General features: G+C 51.8%; 1 protein-coding gene across 2 annotated transcripts; it reads right to left on the reverse strand.

The window, feature by feature from the left end:
* Window positions 1-235: 235 nt before the first annotated feature.
* GTPBP1 (GTP binding protein 1) lies at window positions 236-27,370 on the reverse strand. 2 transcript variants are annotated; one of them, XM_046011350.1, is made up of 13 exons: window positions 26,958-27,370; window positions 23,963-25,327; window positions 20,758-20,869; window positions 14,577-14,757; window positions 13,643-13,991; window positions 10,326-10,449; window positions 9,385-9,499; window positions 7,432-7,576; window positions 7,119-7,301; window positions 6,195-6,330; window positions 5,445-5,623; window positions 3,936-4,136; window positions 236-3,040 (listed from the first exon to the last, which is right to left on the reverse strand). In XM_046011350.1, the coding sequence occupies exons 2-13, from the start codon at window positions 24,152-24,154 to the stop codon at window positions 2,948-2,950; spliced, it is 2,010 nt and encodes a 669-aa protein (XP_045867306.1). In that variant the 5' UTR covers window positions 24,155-25,327; window positions 26,958-27,370; the 3' UTR covers window positions 236-2,947. The 2 variants fall into 2 exon arrangements, with proteins under 2 accessions (XP_045867306.1, XP_045867308.1); XM_046011352.1 differs by lacking the exon at window positions 26,958-27,370 and having other exon boundaries at window positions 23,963-25,961.
* Window positions 27,371-27,853: the final 483 nt, after the last annotated feature.

The following is a 27,853-nucleotide window of genomic DNA, read 5'->3' on the forward strand; positions in this document are numbered from 1 at the left end:
AGACATCCCCCAGCTGCTCCCCGAAACGGCTGCCTGGGCCTTAACACAGTCAAGGCTCAGTGCCCCTGGTTGTGCGCTCCAGGCCAGACGCGTACCCTCTGCCCATCTGCACACGTTCAAATCCTCCGGACCCCTCAAGGCACAGCTCTCACCCCGTCTGCCATGCCCCCAAACCTGCATTTCCCCCTGCACCATGGCACACTGCCGTTCCCTTATCCTGTGCCAGGGAGGCCAGTAAGCCAGAACAGGTCCCAACTGGACTGAAGACGCCGCAGGCGCTAGCTGTGCACACAGAAGGGTCAGGACTGGCCATTCGAGATGATTAACAACTTTATTCTCTGTCATCTACAAAAGGGCTGGTGTTTTGTTCCAAAGTGTGAGTCGGTAGGGCTGAGATCCATAGAGGACCTGTGGAGTCCCAGTTAGTGACAGTACCACACTGTATTGTCAGCCCCGCTAGCAGGCCTGGTGACCCGAGATCCGGACCAACCACCTGCGTGTCTGAGGGCAGAGGCCAGAGCGGAGACCACGGTTTCCAAATGTAAAGAAAGTGGTTACTCTTAGGGGCAAAAGAATTCAAACCAAACAAGGTCCCACCCCGGTGAAATCCTGGGGAAACACGGACTCCACGGCACCTGCCACGGGGACCGAGAGCAGAGGGGTGCGCTGTGCTGGAGCCTTCCTCTTACGACGGCACCAGTGGGCAGCAGCCCCTCCTAGGAGAACCAGAGTCAAAAAGCAAGAAGGAAAGAGCACACGAAGAACAGGCAGGGGCCAAAGGCCATAGGGCAGAGCGGCCGTGTACCGCAGACGGGGTGCGGGGATGGGGGTGCTGGTGCCGGCAGGAACCTGGGTGCCAGCCCTGCTCCTCCGAGCTTCAGCTGCCTTCACTAGAAAAACGGACTGCCACCTCTCCCCTAGATGGTGGCTTCAAAATCAAAGAGCCTAAGTGAGGGAGACACCCAGCAGAGCCCTGTCACCAGCCCCTTTCTCCCTGCACACCAGCCCCCTGCACCCGGGAAGCAGCAGCGGGCTGGGTCAGCGGCGCCCCCCACCGGTCAACGCCTGGAGCCTCGCCGCACACTCTCTCGCTGAATCCTCACAACCACCACCACACAGGCATTTTGTTTACCTCTCGCTCTAGATGAGGAAGTAGGTTCGGGGAAGACTGGCAACTTGGCCTGTCTCACATGTGCCACAGGAGCCTGCGTTCTGAAGCCACACAGGCTTGAGAGAAGCTGGGCTCGTCCTGCCCCTGCCCTGCACCGCAGGGGGGGCGGGGCGGGGTGGGGGCTCTGGGGCAGGCACCGCCGGCGCTCCCCGTGGTGCACCTCCACCTGGAGGGCCTGGGCAGGGAATAGGACACCGTCAGCTTGGAACAAACTTTTATTTTTTGTGCTGGTCTGGTCAGTCCATGGCCATGGGTCAGTGGTAACTGGAAATAGTTGGAAGGAGGGGAGGTGAGGGGACCAGCAGTCCAGAAGCAGGAAGAATGGAGAAGGGTTGGGGATGGGAGGGAGGCAAGGCTGAGGAAGGGCCCAGCCAGCTGGGTGTCTGCCCTGGCTAGAAAGAACACATCTCCACCCACCAGCCCACCCTAAACCTGGGGCTTCCGGCCACAGTTCGGGCCAGGCTGGTCTGGGCCCCACAATGCCTTCACTGGCCTGAGTGATCCCCACCCCACCCCAGGCAGTGAATCTTCCAGAGGTTTTAATGCTCTGCGCTGGGCCCGGAAGAATCTTTTTCACTACCCCTACTTGCCCTCCCACACCCCAAATGGGGCTTCCGAAACAGGCTCAGGCCCTTCCCTGTTGTGCTCCTGCAGCAGCCAAGATGGGGCAACATGGCGGGGCTGTAGTGGGGAAGGAGGGGTTCCAGTCCTGGCCTGGCTCAGCGGAACACCTCACACCCCCACCAGTAAGAGGTGCTGGTGAGCGGGACCCAGAGCAAGCCAAACCCAGTCCAGGTCATCAGTGCCCCAAGGCCCAGTAAGATTCGTATCATAGAAAGTTCGAGGGCCAGAGCCTCCAGCTCAAAATCAACACAACGGGAGTTGCCCTGGCCTGGCCGGGCAAACACAGGATTGTCTCCATGGGGAAAGGAAAACCACCAGCTGTCTTTGGGTCAGTGGCAAGGGTCAGAGTTAGGGGCAGGGAGGGGTCCTACGATCCAAGTGCCACTCTCCTCCACACATCTACAGGCTATAGCTTAAGAGCTTTTGGCATTACCTGTTTTGGGGATGTAAGGGGGGGGGAAGGAGAAGAGAGAAAAAGGAGGCCACCACTCTCCATTCTGTTAAAAGCCCCCCAGTCCCAGAAGGAAGGCTCCCTGCTCTGGCAGAACTTATGAAGCCCCCAAGCCCTGAGTCCGGCTCTGTGGAGGGCTCTGGGTGCAGAGGAGTGAGCACAGGGGAGGACGGTGAGCACAGGGGAGGAGGGTGCTCTTTAGCTCCTGAAAGCCCCTAAAGGTTGTCACAGAGACACACAGACGGATGGACAGGTGGGCAGGCAGCCAGCTCCTGGAGGCTGGTGGCCAGCCACAGAGGATAAAAGAAGAAAGATTGCCAGGGCCCTGACCGGCTGCACTTCTGCACCACCACCCTTCTGCACGCACACACGCGCACACACACACACATACACACACACCAGAGAGAGAGAGAGAGATAATAAAAAGAATAAAAACTAAGGGCCCAGATGTACAAAAAATCTGAGTTAAGGAAGAAGGCGGGGAAGAAGGTGGATGATGGTCAGTCCTCTGAAGTCTGGCCACCTTCCTCAGCTTATAAATTACAACCCCCCTGGAAAATGGGGGTGGGGGCAGGGAATGACGAGGCTCCAGCTGTGGCCTGGGGGAGGGCGGGTGGTGGTCAGAGCTGCTCTGGCCCATGTGGCAGAACAGTGGCCCGAGTACAAGGATCCCTTGGGTGGTGGGGGTGGGCCAGGGAGATTCAGCAGCCGCTGGCAGGAGTCACGCAGGCCCCCTGGGACTTCACTTTGTGCCGCTGGCCCCCCCGTCGCCGGCCCCCGCTGCTGGGCTTGGGCTGAAAGGGAGAAAGAAGGAGCTTGAGAAGTAGTGGCCCGCCAGGAGCAGGGTAGGACAGCAGAGGGGCAGGGGGGCGGGAGAAGGGGTAGGAGAAAAGCGAGCAGGAAGGACGGTCCCAGCCTAGCCTGAACAGTCATCTACTATGCGACTTGGAGCCGGGCACACCCCCTCTGTCCGATGGAGCCAGCGCCCAGCCTGCCTTCCTAGCAAGCGGGGCGCACGTGATGACGGGGTGAGACAGAGGCGCTGCAAGAAGCACTAGGACAGCAGGAAGCACCACCTGCCCCCGCGGAGAGGGGGAAAGAGAAAGGCCCAACGTGGGAGGGAGGACAGAAAGGACAGGTCCACACAGGCGTTTCCTTCTCCAAAGGGGGGTCAGATAGAGACGACCCTGGGAGGAGCGATAAGAGGGGGCAGCAGGACAGAAGCAGGGGACAAAGCTATCAGGAGATGCTGAGTGAGAGCCACACGAGTACGGGGCCCACGGCCTCCTCTACGCCCACCCGGGAAGGCCCTCTGCACCTTTCTGACGACCTTCTGGACCGCCACACACACACCCTACTCCCACACACAGACCACGCACTCGCTCTTGGGAGATGGAAACCCTGACATTTTCTGTTGCTTCATTAGTATCAAATGCTAATCAGGACCGAATCAATCAGCTGTATGCAGGCCACACCTCAAAGATCAGAAAATACTGCCCTGAGAGACAAACAGTGCACACTTGGCACTTATGTGCCGAGGGTCGGGGGAGACACCCTCTGCCGACGTGGGAGCGAGACCCAGGCTGCCTGAAGCTGTCCCGTCACCTCCACCAACTAGAGTATCAGTCACCCTCTCACTCCCACCCCGAGGTGGTCAGGGGACCAGCCCAGCCCGAGCCACACGCTCACCTGTGGCTGGAGACTGCTGGACCCGGCTGGCTGCACAGTCCCCAGAGAGCAAGCTTCATCTCCAGGTGGGGGCGCCCCTACTGCCGGCCCTCCGGAGGGACCGCCGTCTTCTCGTTTCGTTAAGGGACCCTTTTTCGTTGACTGCATTTTAATTTGCTGGGGCTTTGAATTCATCGGGGAGTTGTTGGTGGTCTGGAGGAGCTGCGGGAGGCAAGGAGTTAAGGATGAGGCTGGAGCTGCAGGCGGTGGCATCGGCTCAGTTGCCCTGGCCCCGGGCCCCCGCCCCCGCCCTGCGGACTTTCCACTCCCTGGCCCCGCTGGTCCTGAGCAAGGCGGATGGCAAGGGGGCCATGACAGGGGTGGTGGGCTACAGAGATGTCCTCATCCCCATTCAGTGCCCCAGCGCAGCCCCTTCCCCCGCTGATGTCTCAGCTGCCTCAGCCCAGCCCGCTCCATCCTAGTCCCTGCCCCGGCGGCTCTGCCCACTGACAGCCTGTGCATTTGGCCATGCCCCGCCTGGCCAAGCTCCTAGGCTCGAGTCTGGCCCGCCCAGAGCCTTGGAAGGAACTTGAGGCTTTCTTGCTAAGCTGACTGAAACTCCTCAGAGCATCAGCTGCATCTCTCCCACTGCGCCGATAACAAGAGTCTGGGGCAAGTTTTAACTTCAGGCCTCCCAAAGAGACCAAGAGAATGTTCAGCATCTGGAAACATTTAGAGCGTGGGTATCAGGGATCCTAACAGCTACCACCCAGGAGGGACTGATTTAGAGCCTTCCCTTGTGATCCAGGTTCAATCGCAAAGCAGGGGGGAGGACGGCCATACCCCCAAGGGCACTACAGCATGTGCTGGAAGCTTCTGCCGCTCTCAGGCAGTCCCGGAAGCAAGTGGCCTCCAGGGACATGATCAGGTCTGCACGGAAGGGCCTGAGGAAGGCCGTTTTGGAGGCAAGGCCACCCTAAGGCTGATCCCAAGATTTCGCACAGGCTGTTTGGAGCAAGAGTCAAATCACTCTGTCAAGTGCCTCTACCCAAAGCCACGAGTGAAGTCTGCAGAGGGCATGAAGTGGGCTCCAGGACACACAAACAGCTCAAGCCCCAAGGGAACTCACGCCTAGGCCCCCCTGCTGTCCAACATCCACTCTGACGTGACCCAGTGTGGTAAGGGTAGCACCCCAGCCAGGCCACTGGAGCCTGCGCCTGGGGCATCTCAAAGGCTGACCACAGCCACGTCCAGATACCACTGTTTCCTATGAGGACAGCCAGGCCTCAACCACACCTGCTCTCCTCCAGGGTCACCACCAAAGCCCAGGGAGACCTCTCGGGGGTAAGAGAGAAAATGGCACTGAGGCCACACTTCAGTACTATTCCAACTCTCCTAAGGCAGGAACTAGCACCTCTGTCCCTGGCAGTTAGGGGGACTTGGTAAGGCTTCTCCTGTTGCGCTCACAGTCTGCAACTGGCGTGGCCGAGTGCTTCCTGGGGCTGGGCAAGGAGGACTGCTGGGTCATACCTTGGTGATGGTGCCCACGGCCTTGGTGCGGCCTTCTCGAAACACCAGCCGCTGGTCTATGTGCAGGTACTCAGGGGTCTTGATGAAGCGGAAGTGCACAGTGGCCTTGTCCCCGGTGCGGAGACAGTCCTTGTCCATGCTCAGAATGGTAGCTGTCTGCCTGATGCTCCCACAGTGCACTGCCAAGACAGCCAGGGGGTCACCATGAGCTGATAGAGCCAGGGGGTCACAACAGAGGTCACTGAGCTCCCCAGTGGCCTCTGGGCAGGAGAGACAGGAGTGAGAACATAGAATATGCTGGAGCTGTGGTCCGCTAAAGGCTTCAGGGGGCCGCTCTCAGGTCTGATCCTGCCGTACACACCCAGTTAGCCCCCACCTGTCCCTGGACCCACGGTCCTGGTTCCTGAATACAGGGCACTCTGTTCGCACGTGAGCCTTCTCTAGACTGTCGGCTTCTTGACGGTAGATCCCCTGCCCAGCACTGTGTCCACAGGGCACAGAGCAGCATTTTGAAGACGTTTGCTGAAGGAATGAAAGTGAGGCTCTGGGGGCAAGACTGGGTCTCCAGAGCCCGGTGAAGCCGGCACTTGGTTAATGTCTGCAGAACTGAATAAAAATGGCAGCTTACGGGCAGGAGAGGGAGACCCGACTCTCGGCTGCAGCTGAAAGGTCAGGGTTTGGGTAGCTGCAATACTTTGTTGGGAGAGCTAGAGCACAGGGCCTCTGCTGGCAGTGCCCTTAGACACCTACCCATGGCCTGGTAGCGTGGGCTAATTGTGGTGGGGTGGTGGAGGACAAGGATCTCGGCCTCAAACTCCCAGGATGCTTGGGGATTCAAGCGTGGGGAAACCATCACCATGCCCTTGCGGATGGACGAGCGCTTGATCTGAAAGAAAGAGGGAATGCCAGATCTCAGGGGCAAATAATGCCCAGGGCTTCTCTCCTCTGGTCCCAGAGGACCAGGAGTTCTTTCTGGGAATGGAGACCACCCCAACTCAGCCTTGACCTCCTACCGCACTAGATCACAGGCCTTCTAGGGTGGATAATGCAGGGCCGATTTGAGTTCTAAGTGGGAAGCCTAAATACCGCGACTGAGGATCAGGAAAGGCTTCGGGCAGGAGCTGGCACTTCAGCTAGGTTTGGAAGGATGGGTAAGAATTAAGTAGTGGTGAGAGGGCAGACGTAGACAAGCGTTCAAGTGAAAGGGACAGGGCGAGCATGATGTGACTGCTGGAGAGAATAAGGAAAGTCCCACTCTGCTGGTTAATGTGGTTGGCAGGGAGGTAGGTGACCCTAGAGCTAACACTTACCCCAACCCCCGAGGGACAGAGGACTGACTGGAAGGAGGATTTGGCATGGACTCCAAGGACCCTACCTAGAGGGACCATCCACACAGGAGGGAGGTGTCTTTCTGATCTTACCACTGAGCTTGGAGCACCTATCTCAGGCACTAGGAGAAGGAAAAGAGTTTAGAAGGCAGGCAAGGCCTGGGCTCAAGTCCTGGCTCTAGAACTTACTAGCTGTGTGTTCCTGGGCAAGTCACTTGGACTCTCTGAGCATGAGTTTTCTGACCTATAAAAGTGAGATCAGTAATCCCCGCAATATGGAACAGCCAGGACGACTGGAGATGGACCAGAGAACCTGAGGGGAGTTCTTGGTATTCTCGGCACTCACCTTCTTCAGTGCAAAGGAGGCTGTCTGGCCCCCCCGCACCTCCTTAACAGGCATGCGCTTGCGGTGGATTGATTTGACAGCAATGGACAGGAAGTTACCCAGGGGATCCGGGCCAAGCAGCAGTGTGTCATTCAGCTTGATCAGGCCTCTCAGTGTTGTCCCCGACACCACTGTCCCCACACCCTGTAGAGAAGGCCAGGGTCCAGTCAATCGATCCCACTTAGGTCCTCCCCATGACATACTTGCCCTGATGTCCCTGCAGGAAGCACCCACGCAGCCTCCCACCCTGTTCAGTCCTCCAGAAGCTACTCACCGGGACAGAGTAGGTGTCGTCAATCTGAAACTCGGCAGGCTCTTCCTCCCGGTAGCTGGTGCGGGGGGAGAGGAGGTTGAGGAACATCTTCAGCAGATCGAGGTTCTCACCTGTAACGTTGGAGATCTGGAATATCGGGCACATCCTAAGTGGAGGGTGAAGAAAGACAAAGGAGCTCAGGTGGCCAGCTCCTGTGTGACAGGGTGGGAGCAGGAGACCTTCTGGAACATGTGAGGTGGCTAAGGGCCCCGCTACCCCCTCACCACCCTCCCAGGCCTAGGCTCCACTCCCTGTCTCAGCTTTCCAATTGCTGGCCAGACCAGTCTAAGGCCTTCTTCTTTCATTTAGTTTTATCTCTAACATCTGTCCCCGTGTCTCTGTCCCTCGACCACTGCTGTATTTGGGGTTCATATCGCCTCTTCTTCCTAAAGCACATTCTTTTTTTTTTTTTAAGATTTTTTTTTTCAAGATTTTATTTATTTATTTGACAGACAGAGATCACAAGTAGGCAGAGAGGCGGGCAGAGAGAGAGGAGGAAGCAGGCTCCCCACTGAGCAGAGAGCCTGATGCGGGGCTCGATCCCAAGACCCTAAGATCATGACCCGAGCTGAAGGCAGAGGCTTTAACCCACTGAGTCACCCAGGCGCCCCTTTTTTTAAGATTTTATTTAAGATTTTATTTATTTATTTGAGAGAGAGAGTGTACGCGCATGTGAGGGGAGAGGTCAGAGGGAGAAGCAGACTCCCCACAGAGCAGGGATCCTGATGTGGGACTCCATTCCGGGACTCCAGGATCACGACCTGAGCTGAAGGCAGTTGTTTAATCAACTGAGCCATCCAGGTGCCCGAAGCACACACATTCTTGCTTAAAATTCTTAAACTGGCTTTGTTCTGCCTTTCCACTGCAAAGAAGTCAGACAGAATTTCCTCTTCCCAACATCTCTGCAGGTTTATTCCTCTCAAATTCCTGTCTGCCAGGCAGACCAGAGAACCCTCTCCTCTCCCAAAAGCTTAGTACTTTTTTGCTTCCCATATATTTCTTTATTCTGATCCTGCTGCCTCAACTCCTTCCCTCTTACCCCACTAACAAATCCTTCAGGGCCCATTTCCAAGGCAGATTTTTCCAGGAAACCCTTCTCGGATGGACACTCCTGACTCCTCCCAGATGTAGGGAGCACTTTTTGCATTTCTGTTACACATAATTACACCTGATTTTCCATCAGTCATCACAACAGCCTCTGTATCTCCTATCCAAGGTTAATCATACTCTGCAAGATCAGGAATTGTAATATTCCCCACTGCTCCCAGAACAGCACCTGCACAGAACAGGCGCAAGGAATGAATGGAAACGGGGCCGGCTGAAACGCACCCCCTCTGCTGGCCGCCTGGCGGTACTGAAGGCAGCGTAGGGACACTGCCACAGGCCAAAATGCCAGGCTGCTCTGGGTGCTGTATCCCCACCAAGCCAGGAGGCAGATGGCTCCTGAGCACCCCAAGACTCTGGGAAAAGGAGCAAACTAAGAGCTTAGTACAGAACATCCAATAAACATGTATGGAACCAAAGGATTCACTAATGAATAAATGCCAAACGCTAATCTGTGATTAGAGAGTTTCTGAGAGACAACAGTATAAAAACTTATAACAACGGTTATAAAAAGGGCTGTGTATGTCTCACATGGCAGCCAGCCACAGTGCTAAGTGCTTTATACGCATCATTTCTAACACTTCCGGGGACCCTGCGGGGAAGGGAATACTGTTCCCATTTCACTCGTGAAGACACTGAAGACTCAGCTGGAATTCCAACCTCAGCAAGGCCAGCACCTCAGAATCTGGGTTGCCTGATGCAGCTCCTAGGCAACGTTGCCAGCATGGGAGAGCTTATACGGAGACCAGAATCTTCTATTCCAACCAATCTCTGTGCCTACTCAGCAGTGAGTGCTCCCTACCCCATTACCTCTCCGAGCTGAAGTTGGAGGCCGTAACGATCACATCGTCCTTGCTCTGTACCAACACAGGGATCTTCCGGCAGCCTGGAGACTTCAGCAAACGCTGTAACAGCTTCAGGGTTTCTTAAAGGTTGAAATGGAACACAATTAGGGGGACATAGCTTTCTCTCTGGCCAGGTTTCCAGGTCAAGACTGGTCCACTCCTTGCTGAGAGAAGCAGGAGGCAGACGGACCAGTGTTAAATGCCATGCCTGGAGAAGCAAAAGGAGGATCAAAACTTGGGGTGGGCAAGTGCTTGCTAGAGGAGAAGGAACACAGATAAGGCCTGGCTGGTAAGGTTGCGAGTCTGAAATCTGTCAGATTTCTCCAGAGTCTCTTAAAGACCCACATCCTGTAAGAAAGGGGGTCCATGGGAAAGGCAATGTTCTTCTCAGAATGCTCTGCTTCCTGGATAAAAAGTCATCCGACTAAGGATCTCTAGGATATGTACACATCTGCAGAAGCCCTTATGAGGCATCCAAAAGGACACCTCTCCACTTCTCTTCCACTGTCTGTAGGAATGAGGGAGAAATGTGAGGCTTTTCTGAAACATTTGCTGGTAGAAGGCAATCAGACCCTCTGCCCAAATGGCTCCGTATGTATCCCGTTCAGATGGTAAAACCCAACCCCCTGGCCCTGGGACCATCTAAAAAGAGATGCCAGATTAGGAATCTCAAGGATCCTATATTTGGAACCAGAAGGAACAAAGAGCAGGGGATAATTCTAGGGTGCTTAGACCAAGAGCTAAACAAAGGCGGAAGCAGAAGATTCTGGCTTGATGAAAACTCAGACCAAGGTCTGAGCACAAGATAAAAAAGCAGCAGATTTGGGCGGAAGCCCTGGCAGCACACCAAGGAGCCCCAGTGGGTGACAGCCCCAGAGACTGCTCCTGGCCGCAGGCTTCACTTACCTTGCAGGATGTTGGCAGGACACATGTCAATCTTGGTGACCACCACAAAGACAGGCACATTGAGTGCCAATGCCAAGCCCAGATGTTCCTTGGTCATCCCCACGATGCCAGCATTGCTGCCCACCTGCCCCAACACAGAAGGAAAGGTCAGGACAAGGGAGACACAAGTTGATGCTGGGTGGGCACAGGGCCTCAAAGAAGGCTGGGTTAAGAGAGAGCTCTCGGGGCACCTGGGTGGCTCAGTGGGTTAAGTCTCTGCCTTCAGCTCAGGTCATGATCTCAGGGTCCTGGGATCGAGTCCCACATCGGGCTCTCTGCTTGGCAAGAGCCTGCTTCCTCCTCTCTCTCTCTCTCTCTCTGCTTGCCTCTCTGCCTACTTGTGATCTTTCTCTGTCAAAAAATAAAATCTTGGGGCGCCTGGGTGGCTCAGTGGGTTAAGCCTCTGCCTTCAGCTCAGGTCATGATCTCAGGGTCCTGGGATCGAGCTCCGTATCGGGCTCTCTGCTTGGCAGGGAGCCTGCTTCCTCCCCTCTCTGGCTGCTGCTCTGCCTACTTGTAATCTCTCTCTCTCTCTCTCTCAATCTGTAAAAAAGAAAAAAAAATAAAATCTTAAAAAAAAAAGAGAGAGAGAGAGAGCTCTCATTTGAGGCCCATCTGAGGCCTCCATCAGAACAGGACATGTGGAGCAGAAGTCTTAGGCCAGAAACAAAAGAGCTGTAGATGAAACCATCTGGGCACAGATGGTTTTAACCTCTGATTTAAGGATGTGGGCTGTCAAAATCTGAAAAGACTTGGAAGCAATAAAAAAAAGACAAACCCAGACAGTCCAGGGAAACAACGGTCTAGAATCATCAAGGCAGATTCAGTCTAACACCACTGGTCCCCAGTTCCCCATCTGTAAAATGGAGAGATAACAACATCCCCTTTAGAGGGTTTCCTGAGTGTCATAACGTAGGTCAAAGATCCTGTGCACAACCAGCGTGAATTAGATATTCGGGCAATGGCAGCTCTTATTACTGTTACTGTTCCTTCCCATAACAATAAATGTTTTAAAGTATCACCATAAAGGTTAGCTAAATAAACGAGGGCATGGGTATAGGTGTACCGTACAAAATGTACCAAATGCTCTACAGAAAAAAGGGGAAACGTTTATCTATTGACATGGGATAATCCCTAAGGTATGTTTTTAAGAGAGGAAAAAAAGCAAGGTGCATAGCATGGTACCATTAAGAGGGTGTAGAATGGATCACTGAAAAAAGCGGCTGTGAAGAGCTGGAAGACATCTGGGGAACATCTAAGATCGTGTAAACACTTACAGCCTAGATATCAGGGAACTCTCGTTCATCTTCCCGGCTGCTGTAACAGCAGGAGATAGTTCTTATTTTTGGAGCTGTGTGCTGAAGGATTTGGGGGTCAAGAGTCACAATTCCTGTAATCTACTTTCAAACGATTCAGCCAAAACAACAAAAATACACATACGCATCCGTGACACAGAAAGATGAACAGAGCAAATGGTAGTGATTGTCGAATCTGAGTGGCGGGTCTATGGGATTTATCATATTATTCTTTCAACTTTTCTGATGGTTTTGAAGCTGGATGGAGAGAATATATCCACATTTGCTGGTACAATTACAAAATCTCTTGAGGAATACCTAAGAAACTGGAAATACTGGTTGCCCTGAGAGGACACTGGACAAGGGAGGAAGGGAAACTTTTCACTATAAGCCCTTTGGCATCTTTTTGTTTTGTCCCACATGAATGCGTTACTTACAAAAACAAAATTAAATTAAAGTTGCATGACATATTTATATAGTGTTTAATACATTCCAGAAGGTTGTCAAGTGATGTTCTCACTTGACCCCAGGTCACAGGTGAGCAGCTGTCCCCCCAACACCAATGTCCCTTGCATATTCCCTTCTGCCAACACCAAGATACCTCCTCTCTCTGCCTTCTAATTCTTCTCGTTTTTTCCAAACACCTTTCCTATCCAACCCAGACTTGCTTTTGTTCTTCCCAACTGGGATAAAAGAATGCTCTATCACTCTGTTGTCTATATATTTTAAAGCTTTTTTTCCCCACTCTGGAAATTGTCATGAGGCAATAATGATTTCAGTGTTTTCTACAGAAAGTGTTTAATATTTGGATTACTGCCTAAAAGTCAGATAACACAGAACGTTTCATCTAGGGTGAAAATATTTCCTTTAATGGCTTCGTTCCCTATAGCTCAGTTGGAAAAATGCTCATTTTAGACTGGTTTCTGTACCTTTCTTAATACAAACTTGACAACTGCCCCCAGTACGCTCTGCGGCTCCTCCTCTGAAATCCCTTCTCGCAGAACAGCTTTCCTTAGCCAAGTTGGTGCTGGCCCCTCAAAATGCTCAAGGATATGGGAGATGAAATTGTGCTGAGATCCCAAGAACCTTGGGCAGAGCGCTGACAAGAGCGTTCACACATGTGCTCTGCCTCCTTACTCTCCAGTCTGGGGAGCATTTGCCTGAGAACCCGTGTTTGTGGGGCAACTTGCTCAACTCCGCTCTCAACAGATGCCCGTGTTTACTACACTTATTAGTACAGGCAGCTGGAGGAACTGGGAAATGGGGAAAGGCTTGGAGAAGGACTTGCCAAAGGAAAACTTCCTCACTTGTGCTCTCCGTGAAAGCTGTGAAGCTGCGTGCAAGGCTGTGGACCCCCCAGACTCCCACTCTCTGTCCACAGAAGAAGAGTGGGACCCGAAGGGAAGCTCTGCAGCATGACCCAACACAGAAGTTTCCGCTCCCTTCCCTTCTCAGGTGAACTACAGGATAAGCTGCTGGAAAATCTTACTAGACTCAACTGCTGTATCTCCAGGCCCAGCACGGTGCCAGGCACTCAGCAGCCTCTCCACAAGCGCCCTGGACTGGCTCACACTCCTCCCCAGGCTTTGAAGGAGGCCACCTCCCCGGCCCCTCTTGACTGCGGTCTGTGCTCTCCTCCATTTCGTCCAAGGCCGCCCCTTCTCCGGGCGGTGCCACCTGGTGTCATCTCCACAGAGCAGCCTAACCCCAGGAGAGATGTTTCTGAAGGCAGTAAGCCAGCCCCATGAGAAACCCTCCTCTGTGCCTCTCTGGAAAATAAAAGAGGTCTGCAAATGGCACCAGGAAGAGAGATCAAGGTACAGCCCTCGAGACGGCCATAGCGCTCAGAGGACTGGGCATCCCTAGAAAATGTCAAACCCCAAACCAAGAGGCCTCCGTCGCAGCACAATTTCTAACACTTGCGCATAAGCACCCCCAAACAGCCCACGGAGCCCCCCCTTGTCCGGATTCCCTCACGCTTACCATGAGCATGCAGAAGTCCGGCAGATGACCTGTCATGCCGAAGACCGTGGTCTTCAGGTATTTCTCGTGGCCAGCCAAGTCGATGAAGGTAATCACCTTAGTGGACTTCTCACAAATCTTTGTCCATTCCAGGCTGCCACCGTGGCTGTCCGGCTTGTTCACCACATTGCCTTCACTGTCAAAGCCCAGAATGTCGTTGCCCACGCTGCTGGTGCGACCGGATTCAATTTCGTGTTTGTGGCGGAAGAGCTTCTGGCGGGCAAAGCCTCGGCCATTGTCCAGCTCCCCGTGTGTCAGGACCCCCAGAAGTGTGCTTTTGCCAGCATCCACGTTGCCTACTACTGCTACCCTGCGTGGACATGAACCCAAACAGCCTTGTGAGAGTCAGCAGCAGAGCAAAAATGAACCCGAGTAACTGGATCTCTAAGGACAGACTTGCCCCTAAGCCCCTCCAGCTCCCGCTCCTCCCATTCATGGCTAAGCGTGTTGGGGATGGCCCTGGAGGGACACCCAGAATGGAAAGAATTATTCAGGAGGAACTAGGCTCCTGTCACAATGCCTTTCTCTCTTAACTTCCTCAAGCCTCTTCAAAGCTGCCAGAAAGGAGCCCAAGAACCAAGAGAGGAACAGAATGCTCTCTTCCAAGACACTGGTTTTTAGTCTCAGAGGCTGACAGGTAAGAAAATGCAGCCCACGCAATGGCCACAAATGTACAGCTGGCCTCCCACTCTTACCAAATGGAAATATTTAGGGATGGGCAAGTACAGAAATAGCAAATGGGGCGATCACGTCTCTGGACACTCCTTCCATGCCTCAGAAGGGGAAGGAGTGAAGCTGGTATGCCAGGCGCCAAAGGCTCCGGCATCGTTCTCTCGAAGCCCTAGACCAAAGGTCAGGCTGCAGAGAACGCTGAACTGTTCTGAGGCCTCCTCACCTGACCTCCAGGAAGTCATTGTCTCCTACTCGTTTCCGGACCAGGTAATCCCGCACACGGCCCCCAGCTTCTTGACGTTCCCGCAGGAGGATGACATCAGCCTCTATCTGCTCCGCCATGCTCTTCACCGTGGCATAGGAGGCCTCCATGTCGGCTTCACTCAGCCCATACTCAGTCCCATCTGGTGACAAGAGCCCAGACATCAGCCTGCCAACAAGCCAGCCGGTCAACCACCCTTACCAAAGGCCCCACCCCAGGCACTGGAGAAGAACCTGGCTCTCTCTACCAGACACTTCAAACACTTGGGCATACACGGAGTTAATAAATAATCGTGCCATGGGCTTCCCTTTCAAGCAAGGTGTTCATTAAACAGTAATCACTAAGACTCTCCGAGGTTTTATGCCAAGCCTCATGCTGGGTACTGGGAATACAGGTGCCCTTGGTGAGCTCCCAGCCCAGCAGGAGAGACAGAAAATTAATTAATTGTAATACAGCTTAAGTGCTTTACAATAAACTGTACAAAAAGAATGTAAAGCATGAGCAACTGGCATTGCCTGGAGAAGCTGAGGACAGCTTTGCAGGGTGCTGACTCCAAGCTGGGTCTCCAAGTATGGAAAACGGACCTACAGAGAGAGGAGTAAAAACATCCTAGGCAGAGGAACGAAGCATGGAGCGTGGCAGATCACGGCACATTCAGGGACCAGTAAGCAGCTCGGTATGTTGGGGAGCAGGATGTCAAGTGGTGAGAGACCACACAAGAGGTGGGAGCTGTTAAGCAGAGACGTCAGAGAGCAGCAAAACACAGTATGTACCAGGCAGTGGGAAGCCTTGGGGGTTTAGGCAGGGCAGTAACATGACCAGATTGCTGTGGGTTAGAGAGATGTCTGGAGCAGCAATATAAAGTGTGCACTGGCAAGCGAGAGACCAGAAAGGGGGAGCCCAGTTAGGAAATAATACTAATAATCCAGGCAAGAGATCATGAGGACAGGAGTCAAAGGAAAACAGGGAGAGAATTTAAGAATGATTTTAGTTAGGGACAGATTTTTTAAATGAGGTGGCTCAGGTGAAATATCCAGCAAGCGGCTGAAAAAAATAAGTCTGAGCTCAGGATGAGGAAGGGCGTCCAAAGGAAAGTCAACGGACCAGTCACTCACTCGAGTGCTTGCTGTAAGGCAATCCCGGCAAGGGGCCTTCCACATGGTATCACTCAATTTCCACAACTGCTCCCTCAGCTTTTCCTCCAGGCTCCGGGTCTCACAGAACACCTCCACTCCTTCCCTAGGCTGACCCCCGCAGCATGACCCCAACCTCTCTTCTCCTATACTGTCTCCCGAACACCTTGCAGTACCTTTTCTCACCTTCTCTTCCCTCCCTCCATGCCTCCCTTTATAAATGAGTTCATTCTTAAACCACAAGAAGGAAACTCACCCGCTTTTCCCTTGCCCCTGCTTACTAAGCTACATCTCCCGGGTTCCTCCTCTTAGCACCTAGCATCTCAAAAAAAGTGATTGCACCTGCTGACTAGTATTTCTGATGACTGAAGAAGAAACTGGTTTTCAAGACATAAACGGACTTCAACCACTCACCTAATGCCCTTTTCTTGACCCTCCGGCATCGGACATTGCTGGCTATCCTACCGCCTTCACTTCTTGAAGCACTTCCCTCCCACTCCACTTGCCTATTGCCTGAACTCTCCTGATTCGCCTCTCTGCCCTCTGGTTCCTTCTTCTCGGTTTCCTCTGCCTGCTCTTCCTGCTCCTATCCCCTAAATGCCAGTCTTTTCTAGCAATCAGTCAGTGGCCCTTTTCTCTAGCCTCTAAACGTCTCCCTCGGGCACCTCATTCGACGGTTCAAACTGTAGTTTTGCAAACCATAGAAACATTCATTTCTAGCACTGTCCTCTTTGCAGAGCTCCAGACTGAATGCCCAGTTGCCTGGATGGTAATTCTTCGAAGCCTGGCATCTAAACTCAACCACTCCACCCCTCCTTTTAAACAACAGCACAAAAACGAACAGCCCTAACAAAGCAATTGAGACGTCCCTGCAATCCTAAGTAGTAGGCATTACTGTTCCCATTTAGCAATGGGATAAACAGAACCCACAGAGGTCTCAGGGTTGGTAAAGAGCCAAGGGGCTCTTGGGTCTTCTGAATCCAAACCTAGAGCTTTTTCCTCTGGCGAGGATTCCTCCTTGTGCCCGACCAGTTCCTCCCTTGCCTTCCTTACTTCTGATGACACCACCACCCTCCCAGTCACCCACGCTCAATGCTCATCCCTCCAGTCCTGCTGATTCTAGCTTTAGGCCTCGCCCTTCCGTCCTTGTCCCTGCTCCCTTGTTGCCAATCCAGTGCCGCCAGCCTGATTCAGGGGCTGTTCTACCTCGGTCCCTGCAAGACCCCTAGCTTGTCCTAGAACACCTGGGCTCTGTTCCCTGCAGCCCAGCCTCCATACACACAAGCTTAAGCTCCTAATCCAGGCACAATTCTGACGTTCTCATTTCTAACTCAAAGCCCTGGAATGGCTTCCCCAGCCCAGCAGCATCTGGTTCCAATTCCTTATAGGCCTCCCCCATTTATCCCACACCCCCTCCTCAGTTTTGTCCCAGTGTAAGTGGCCCAGTCGCCATCCCCCATGTTCCCTCTACTTCTTCAGCTTTACACCTTTACCTAGGTATTTGCCATCCTAGAAAGCCCCTCAGTGCGCCACATTCCACTCCTTGTGGAGCAGTGTTTTGGATGTATCTACTCCCCCACTATACACAGGCATCCTGAGGACAGGGTGTATCTCAAACATTCCCCGGATGCCCCATGAGGGTGCTTCTCCTCCATCAGGCCCTCTAATGTTTGCAAAATGCAAAACAAATGAACAAAGAGGGAGCAGTTGGGCTGAGGAGTTTCCAATACACGGCCAGCTGAGTCTGGAAATCTTCTGGTTAGAGAAGGACTTGTTGCGAGTGTTCCTAAGAGGAAGTCTGCTAATACTACCATTCTTGCCAGACCCCCAAGTTCTATCCAACCCTCCCTGTTTCTGATAACACAAAATGCTTTCAGGTCCTGTTCCATGCCAGGAGGCAATCATGAGTGTTGCCCCGTCTATCTGGAGCTCCCGGAAAGTGCTCCCAGTCACATTACCCTTCTCCAGTGTGCACTGCATTCCTCACTCTGGAGGAGTGGAGACAAAGGTCAAGGAGAAAAGCTGCAGAGGTCCAATTACCTACGGCCACATGTTCAGCCATGTCTGAACCTAATCAGAGCTCTGTCCTGACATCTGACTTATCTTTTCTGTACATACTCTCCTGCTCAACACGCGTTTAGGATAGAAGTCTTAACTCTTTGACATAGAATTCAAAAACCCTCAAGATCTGGGCCCTGCAACCTATCCAGCCTTCACCCTCCTGATACTCCCAACCTCACACTCTATATTCTCACTTTACAGAATCACCTTTGTGGGCGCCTGGGTGGCTCAGTCGGATAAGCATCCAACTCTTGACTTCTGCTCGGGTCATGATCTCAGGGGGGTGAGAGTCAACCTCCTGTTGGGCTCCACACTCAGCAGGGAGTCTTCTTGAGATTCTCTCTCTCTGCCCCTCTCCCAACCCACTCCCATAGGAGCTAAGATATATACATTTTTAAGAGAATCACTTTTGGTTCACCAAATATTCCACAATCACCAATCCCTCTGTGTTTGTGCATGTGGCTTTCTCTGCTCATTTACTACTGCCTCCATTTACCTGGAAAACTCCTATTCACCCTTTAGTATCAATTCAAGGAACACCTCTTCTTTGAAGCCCTTCCTGACTCCTCCAGAAAGACTTAACACTCCTCCTATGTTCCCTGAACTTTTAATATAGTAGCTGGCTCTTGTAAGCCATGACTTAATATGAAAAATGAACAAAGTGGTTCTTGAAAGAAATCTCATGGTAAATCAACTTTAACTTAGAATCCTTAAAAAATTATTACTGCAATTACTAACGCTAGGTAACATTTATATAATGCTTACTGTATGTCAAGTATTAATCTTCACCATGACACCATGGGATAGATTCTATTATTAACCCCATTTTAAGACAAGGAAAAGAACCAGCAGGCAAATGCAGACCTACCAGGCTCCAGACCCTGAACTGTCAGGCCAGGCTGCCACCTTTTAAAAATGAGGAATGTATACTTAAAGAACACATTACTCTGCTTAGAACTTTTTAACACCTAACTTATCCATACAAAATCTCTCTGAGGTAGGGTAAGGAAGTATGTCATTATCCCCATTTTACAGATGAAGGATGGGATAAACAGAGGTGAAGCACCAAGCCCACACAGGAAGTCAGTAATGAAGCTGACCCCTGGGGGCCTCACACCTGGTGTAGTCTTCTGATGCTCAACTTGTTTAACTAGTTATGATGGCCTTCTCCCTCTAAAGAATTCCAGCAGGAAGGAGTCACTGTGAATATAACAGCGTCCAATTGGTAGATACAAAGATAACGCCTGGGTGTGCAGATGTGACAATGAGTATCTCACATTTTCTTACGCTTTGCCATCGGATGGTTAATTAGTTGTGAGTCGCCAAGGCAAGGTAAAATTCACTAAGAGTCCACATTAAAGAATAAGGGGGAAAGGGTGGGGTCTTAAGAATTTAGATCATCAAAGAACAGTCCCAACACTTGTCAAAATCAATCTAGATGAGGTTTCTTCAATGCTACAAGCATGGAGTGGCCTTGGAGTGGTTCATCCTGTTACAGCAAGCCAGCTATGCATCTGAACAAAAGCTTTCAAAAGCCTACCAACAATCCCCTAGCCACCAAACAGAACCCCTTTTTCTGAACCTGACTCTCCTTAATGTCTTTAGCACTTGACAATGCTGAACAATTTCCTCCCTTTTTTGACAGGCAACTTCTCCGTTTGTCTATCTCTCTGACCATGCTTTTTTTAAAGTGATAAGACCCCAAACGGGAAAGTGGCAGCAAGGATGGAATGGAAGGGATAGATAGGACAGACATTTCAAAGGAAGGCACAGCAGTATTTGGAGATCAAACCCTTCGTCCATGTGTTAGTCTTGAAGCATTTCCAAATATTATTTTCAACTGAAGTTATCTATTTATATGCCATCTCTCTGGGACACAGACCAGATTATAAGTATCCAAAAGTACTTTGCAACAGTATCAAGCCCTTAGAAGATACTTAATAGATATCTGTCAAATAGTTAAAGAATGATTTTGAGATCTTCTCCATCTTAGACTAACAGGAATTATTACCTGCCTTTACAAAGCCTACATTCAGCAAAGAACTGTTCCTTTAATGATCCATCAAGGCCCACCACCAAGGCTTCCTGCAAAGATGACAGAGACAAGTTCTGGTACGAGCTAAATCTGTAATTGTTAATAAGCCCAGCTGCCATTTCAGCAAAGATAATGTCATAATGAAGCAAAGGTAAGTGGGCCTTGTATCGAGCTTATAAATTAGAAACAACCCCCCAAAAACTCCCAAAACCCAAAAAAACCCCAAAAGTCCAAGATATAATCTGCAATGAGGACTGTCTTTCTCGAAAACAGTGGCCCCATTACAATGGAATAAGCAGGCGGGAGGACATTAATCGGCCCCTTCCAGAAAAGTAACAAGGCTACCTGTCTGACGGGATCTCAGAGAGAGAAAAAGAGGACTTCTGTTATCACAACTATGCACACTGAATGGTCACTGTGGTTTAGGCAAGGTGGCCTTGCAGAAGAGAGGAATTCTGGGTGTCCCTTTCTTGCAGATGTCAAGAAGAATCACAAAGGTTCTCCGCAAAGCAGGCCATAAGTAGCAATGGGATCTGTAACCTGGGCCTGGAGAGGGAAGACCTAGAGCTGCCCAAGGCAGGCTTAACTGTAGATCCAACTATGACTTGTTCTATTACCTGAGATAAGAAGTTTCCTTGCTTTGTACTTTCCCTTTATGCAAATTGAGAGTACTGGAGGTAGAAAAGAAGCACCTGTAAAACTACCCAGAAAGCGAATCTTTGAAGTGAAGCATATTGTGACCACCAAGGTGGGAATTAGCATTATCATTTTGTACTTTAAGGTCTTCCCAAACAGTTCTGCGGACACTAAAGAATCACTGCAACTGAGACACATGAACAGGAAGTCAATAAAAGAGGGAAAATGTGCTCTAAATAATTTTGTAAAAATAAAGCATAAGGAAAACTATGCTCACCTGATCCCTGCCCAATGACATATATGGTCTCTCCGCATCCCTCGTCCATCCTCTCCCACATCTGCCGAAGTAGGCTGTCATACTGCTCTGATGTAGGGCTCACTAGAACCAGCTAGAAGAGAAACCAACAGCCTTAAGACCACACTTACTACAAGAGCACCACAGCCAACAGGTCAACAGCCTGACCAGAGACCCTGACTGAACCCCACAGCACCCTGACCTAAAATAGCTACACAACCCCCTCATGCCCTCTCTGCCTCTCCTGAAATAGACTCTGAGCCTAAGCCTTCCATGAGTTAAGTTATATGGTGGACTAAAATGAGTATGTCTGAACCACAACCCACAGAAAAGAGGGTGTGAGGAGCCTGCTTCCTGCTGCTTAACAGGCAGGACCCACAGCGACTGAGAATCTGGACTGTGGGCAGAAACTGATGAACAGTGCTTTACTACCTACATGTCAAAGTCTCCCCCCTGCAGCTTGCAAGTTCACAGGACAGAGATCTCATGCACTGCCATGCACTCCCCCCAAGGCCGATGGTTCTTACAGTAACGGGAGAATTCCATTCCATCTTGCCTTGGCTGACCTGATTATTTAGGAATCGGCAGTTAAAACCGCTGTAAGACTCATCTTCATCAACAAACACCATTACACTGAGATGAGTATTAGCACCATCGCTTCGCAAATTTCTGCCAGTAACATTAAAATATGAACTACTTATGTGGGGAGGCCAATTACCAGTCGGTATGTCAGATTCCATCCTCTACTTGTGTGTGACCTTGGACAAAGAACTTAACCTTTCTGAGTCTCAGTTTTTCAACCTACAAAGAGAGACTATACTACCTGCATCCTAAGCGCACTGTACAGACCAGGTAAGGTAACATGAAAAGCATCTAGTCACAGCTCAATAAATGGTAATTAGTTTCCTTTATCCAGTCATTCCTAGGAAAACCTTCTTGGATGAAACTAGCCACTACAGTCAGCTAATTGTTTCTCCCTTTGAAAGCTCTCAGAACTTTTGGTCTCCCCCACTAATTGTAGCAAGTGTATAAACTTACAGCTTCCGGTCCTTTCCTCAGCAATCAATCTATTCAACACATCCCTTCTTCCCCTCCACACAGTTTTTCTTTTCAATATCATCAAAATTTATATATATATGTATATATATGTATATTTATACACACATATATATACGTAGGTTCTCAACTTTAAAACAGTAAGGAAGACTTCCCCAGTCCTGAGATGAAGTAATACTTCCCTATCCCGGAACATTAAATAAGCTGGTCAGGAAATGAAGGTACTACTCTCTTTGCAACTCTGCCTTGAAATTTCCCACTGTGTTTTCAGGATTCTCCAGCATCTTGACCATGAGTTGATATCCAACTCATCTGCTTTTGAATCAAGTGCATTTCTTACAATTTCCTGAGTTGACTCACTAGGGCTTAAACTTGTAACCTGGGTGCTGTCTGGGTGTTTTGCATCATGTCACACCACCTCACACATTTCCTCTGATCATCCCTCTCTCTGAGCTTGGCCATTCTCGTTGTGGCAGTAGAGACATCAGATAGGAAAACTGTAATAAGGCAGACAGCTGGTTTCTAAGTAGGTAGTTGAGACTAGAGGGAGAGAGAAAAGTTGAAATTTGGCTGCCTAGGTTGCAAGGGAAGTTCTTTCCAGTTTGGGTCAAGTTTCACACTGTTTTGCCACCACAGACTTTGGAAAAGTCACAAATGTTTTCAATGTTCAATAAACGTCTTTTTATTGAAACTATCCAACAGTAGGTAGGGGGTGGCCTTGGTGTTCTCTCTTCCACAGGCTGCTATTTAATCTGCACCGGGAATTATCAGTTATTCGGCTCACTTCAAACATTTACTGAGTAGTACGTATTAGGCACTGTACTAGGTGTCTGTTAGAAAACAAAATTCAATCGAGTACATTTCCAGATCTAAATGGCTTGATTCTAAATTCATGAATCAGGCAGCGCCCTACTGAGCAAGGAGAAAGGAGTTCCAAGTAGCTGTGCAAAACCCAAAGATTTTATAGGCAGAAAGGGGGTGAGACAAGGTTATCAGGGGAAGAAAAGGAAGGATCATCTCAGGCACGGTTACCTTCCCTTTGGGAAAGGCAGGGGGTCCTATCAGGCAGATCACCTCACTAGTGCTGACCCGGAAACTTCACTCCTGGGGAGAGGGTGAAGCTGCAACTAAGTACTGGTTTGTAGCCCAGGGGGCAAATGACCCCACCTTGGGCCTGTTGTTATTGCTGTCGTTGTTTTAAACGTCATATACAGTTCTCATTTTTACAACACATCTCTACTTTAAAAATGATGCAGCTGGAGAAGCGAGAGGTTAAGAAACTTTCCCAAGGTCACAGAGCCTTTTAAAGTGGCAGGGCAGGAAAGGGAACCCAGCCCTGTCTGACCCTCAAGCTGGGATTCTTTCCTTTAGTGATGTTTAAGTACTTTCAAACAGCAGTCACATCTTATATGTACTTCTTCATCCTCCCAGTGCCAAGCAGAAGCTGAGCCCTTAATTCCTGCCTACCTTCTCACAAGCTCAGAAGCCCCGATTTCAAAGGTCCTTCATTATTCCATTCATACACGATGAGGTCCCACTCCCAGCATGGGGAGACTATGGGTCCTGCCCATCTTTCAGTTTTGGTTTGGGAAGGAATTCCTCGGACAAGCCTCTCCGCGACTGAGCGACTACTTTCCGTCTCCTAGTCCGACACCAGGAAGAGCCCCGGCCGCCTTCCTGCTCCCCGTGGGGTGATCGTCCCGCGCCTCCGCTCCCCCTGCCTCGGCCACCTTCCACTCTCGGTTGCCGCGGCCAGTGCAGGGAGACAATCACCCCCTCGGGCTCGGGGGAGTCGGCACTGCTCGGGGACGGCCACCGCGCGGGGCGCCCCGGGCGTCGGGGGCTCCCGTTCCACGTGGCGGAGCCGAGGGGTTGTGGTCTCGGCGGGAGCCGGACGGCGGGAGGCCGGGAAGGCGCCGCCGGGAGAGGACCGCGGTGCGCGGGCCTCGGGGGCCGCCCCTCGCCGGGGAGCCCCAGACGCTTCCCGCACCGGCAGGTGGGCGGGCTCGGCTCGGCCCCTCCCGCCTCCACCCGCGCCGTCGCCGTCGCCCCGGAGACCGCTCGGCCCGCCGCCCAGTCCCCTCAGCGCCCGCCGGGTCCCCTCAGCGCCGGCGCCCGCGCCCGGGCCTACCTTGCTGGTGAGGTCCAGCTCCGGCTCGCCGTTGAGCGCCTCGCCGTCCTCGCTGCAGTCCGAGTCGAAGCCGTCGTGGAGCCGGGCGGCAGCCGCCGCGGCCCTGGCTGCCCCCGGGGAGCCGGGCTCGGGGGCGAACATAGAGGCCGGGACCGGCGAGTCCATCGGTGAGCGACTCCGCTCCGCCGCCATCTTTAATAACTTAGGCTAATTCGTAGCCGGCCTCCCCTCCCTCCTCGGCGTATTTGCCTAATCTATGCGCGGGGGGGCCCGCCCCGCCCCTCATCGGATAATTTATGCGAAACTTCTCCAGCCGCGTAGAGGGTGACACGTATCTCTAGCTAAGAAACAATCGACCAGGCCTCCCAGCCACCAATCACTGGAGTCCTTTCAAGTACCTAATGAATAATTAATGAGGTTCAAACCCCAACAACAAATGTCTGAGACGTCACGCGCCTGGTTCGCAGCTCGGGAGGGGCAGCACCGCGTCCACGCTACCTGCCTGGGGCCTTCCAGCCAACGAGACTGGGCAGGGTGTGATTGACACAGTAGCCATCCAATGAGTGGGGAAGTACACACAACGTTTACCCTCACCTCCCTCTTTTCCATAGGCGGTGCTCAGTTTGCAAGTCTTACGGCAAAACAGTCGCCGAGGAGTCCTTTCCGATGATGGACAGGTGCAAGACCCAATCTAGTCACCGGATAGGTCCCGCGCCTGGGGCCGCGGGCGACCGAGATAGTAAACTGCACACGGCGCCTCCCTCCTCTCACCTTAGTGACTCCCTTCTGGCTGTCCTTGGGAGATCGAGGTTTGACGATTTGGCAACCTCCAGGCAATTTTAATAGAAGGATCGATGCCTGGAATACTGCAGCAGCCAAAGCGAGGCAATTAATTAAACGCTGACCTTAGGGAGAATCTTCCATTCACTGCCTCTGCGGAGAGAGCAATTACAGGGCCAAAAAGAGGCAACCAGCTAAAACGCAAGCCAAAAGTGTATCACCACATTTGTGAACTGTGAACCTGAGATCTAGGGTCTCTTAGGGTAGTTTCTTATGGATGATTTTTCCAGCGTATCATCAGTTGTGTAAAGTCCCAATCCACAATACCATCGGCACAAGTTTTAGGGTCTTTCCCTAAAAGACCCTAAAAGGGAGGGGTCTTTCCCTTTCAGACTCAAAAGTCTGAAAAGCTTGATAAAATAAGGGATTAGCCAAAACTAGCATAATGTTGGCCGTGGCCACCAGTCCCAGGCAGCAATCAAGAAAGAGCAGCCATCGAGATAGTAACATAGCCAAGATTAAGGGTTTGGAACACAGGATTTACTGAGTCAGGGTTCAAAATGGCCTTCGGTTTCAGGGATCCACCTAAAAGAAAAAAACAGGCAACCTCTGCTTGCTCTTGTTTCCAACTACCTATTTTTGTTTTTGTATTTAACACAATCAAGTCTCATGTGCACAAACAGCTGGGAATCTGGGACGAAAAGTCACTCAACTCCAAAGGTCTTGATAATAGCTCTTCGAATGTGTTTTTGTTTTCTTGGTAAATTGCTCATCACTATCCTATATAATCCTCTAGGAGGTAGTTAAAAACATTAAAATCTTAATTTGGCAGAAAAGCCAAATATCATGCCTTAGTACGCTAGAATAGTTGGTATTTACCATTTTACCAGCTGGCTCTTCCAGAAAGAGCTCAAGTTCAGAATGTGCTGACACCTACTGGTGGACTAAAAAACATGTCCTTCTCACTATAGGGCTTGCCCAGAAAAAAAACTCTCAAAGAGTAGGTGCTTCTTGAACAGAGAATCTAAAATTACATTTTGCGAAGGGAATTCCCCACCCATTTTTACATCCCCTTTCTGAAGACGGGTTAGAGTTCAGGGTCAAATTCTGGGTCCACGACTTACTAGCTGTGTGATCTGAAACAAGTTAATTAACTTTGAGATTCGGTTGTATCCTCTAAAAAAATAATAAATAAAAAATATGTATATACATATATGAAACAGCTATCTCATGGATCTCACGGCAGAATTAGCAGTAAATAAATGAACAGCGCTTGCAAGCCTCCATTAACTAATCTTATGAAAATGTAACTGCAGGGGCGCCTGGGTGGCTCAGGGGGTTAAAGCCTCTGCCTTCGGCTCAGGTCACGATCCCGGGATCCCAGGGTCCTGGGATCAAGCCCCGCATCGGGCTCTTTGCTCCGCAGGGAGCCTGCTTCCTCCTCTCTGCCTGCCTCTCTGCCTAGTTGTGATTTCTGTCTGTCAAATAAATAAAATATATATTTAAAAAAAAAAAGAAAATGTAACTGCAACACTTAGGTGGTTTACAAATTACAATAATTTAAAATAATCCAAAAGTTGTCTGGATTAGGACAGGACTACCAAACATATGGTAAACACTCAACTGTGTGTTAAAGTGGTAAGTGTGGGGGCGCCTGGGTGGCTCAGTGGGTTAAAGCCTCTGCCTTCGGCTCGGGTCATGATCCCAGGGTCCTGGGATCGAGTCCCGCATCGGGCTCTCTGCTCGGTGGGAAGCCTGCTTCCCCCCTCTCTCTCCGCCTGCCTCTCTGCCTATTTGTGATCTCTGTGAAATAAATAAATAAAATCTTTAAAAAAAATAATAAAGTGGTAAGTGTGGATGAGTGTAATGGTGTTAGGACAGTCGTGTTAAAGAAATGCCTGAATTATGTGATCTGTTTTTTCAATTTTCTGCACAAAAATCCCAAAGAAGGGCACCTAGGTTAGATAATGCCTTCCACATGACCTAGAGGTAGGTAAAGGGGGAAGAAAGCCCTCGCGGAACTGGGTATTCACCTTCCTGACACACAAAACACCTTGAGAAAATCCAGGGAGTAAAGTTGTGTCAGGCACCGCGAGACCAGGTGGAAGCCCGAGGGCAAGAGGACAACGGTCGGTGTGTAGTGCACTGAAATTCGACGCCGCTGAAACAGGACTCTCCAATTCACCTGAAATGTGAGTCCGGGCGAGGCACTTACCCTCAGCGCTCCCAGGGAAGTGCGAGGCGGCCGAGCCCACTAACCAACGCAATCTACGCCCGAATGCATCAGTAAGGGTCTTTGAAATCACGCGGTGAACTGCGCGCTAGACAAACATAAAACGTCAACGCAGGAGTAGCTAGTCCGGTTCTCGAAAGCACTCCGCTGGAGACCCGGCCCACAGAGGGAAAAGGGAGGGGAAGGCGGCGAAGTGCAGCCGCAGGCCCGGTCGCCGCCCCGGAACGGCGCCGCCGCCCGGGAAGGGGTGGGGAACGGCTGGCGTCGAGGCGAGACTCCCTCGGGCCGCCCCGCCCCGCTCTACCAGCCCCGGAAAAACACCGAACCTAGGAGCCGGGAACCAGCTCCAGAGGCCGCCGCCACTGCGTTCCACGGCCCCCAGACGTCGGAACCCGGCCGCCTGCCCCCGACACCCATTCAACAGACGGCTGGCAGCGTGGCCTTAAAGCCGGCGGCGCCTGACGACAGGCTGACGTCATACGTGACGCTGCGGCGGGCGGGAGCGGGGACGGCGCAGGAGGGCGTTTCCGGAGCACGCGCCCGGCGAGGGCCGCTGACGTCGGGCTCAGGTGCGCGCGCTTGCCCGCCAGCCCGAGCGCCGCCCAGGTGGCGGCCCGCAGCGCCAGGTGGCGGCCGGCAGCGGTGAGGGGGAGACCCGCGGCGCGGGTGCGGGCAGCGGCGGAGGGCGTGCCGGCTTGCACTCACGTGACGGGCGGGGAGGTTGGCGTGTGGGCGGCGGGGCGAGCCGGGTGGGCCCGACCCCACCCCTCGCGAGCCTGCCAGTCGCTGCGCAGGACCTTCCCTCCGGCTGGGGCCGGGCCCGCCCCGCCACTTACCCCGCCAGCCTGGTCCTCCGCGGCGGTCGCTACGACCGCAGG

Source organism: Meles meles, chromosome 7 (assembly GCF_922984935.1).
Source record: "Meles meles chromosome 7, mMelMel3.1 paternal haplotype, whole genome shotgun sequence".
Classification (NCBI taxonomy): Eukaryota; Metazoa; Chordata; class Mammalia; order Carnivora; family Mustelidae; genus Meles; species Meles meles.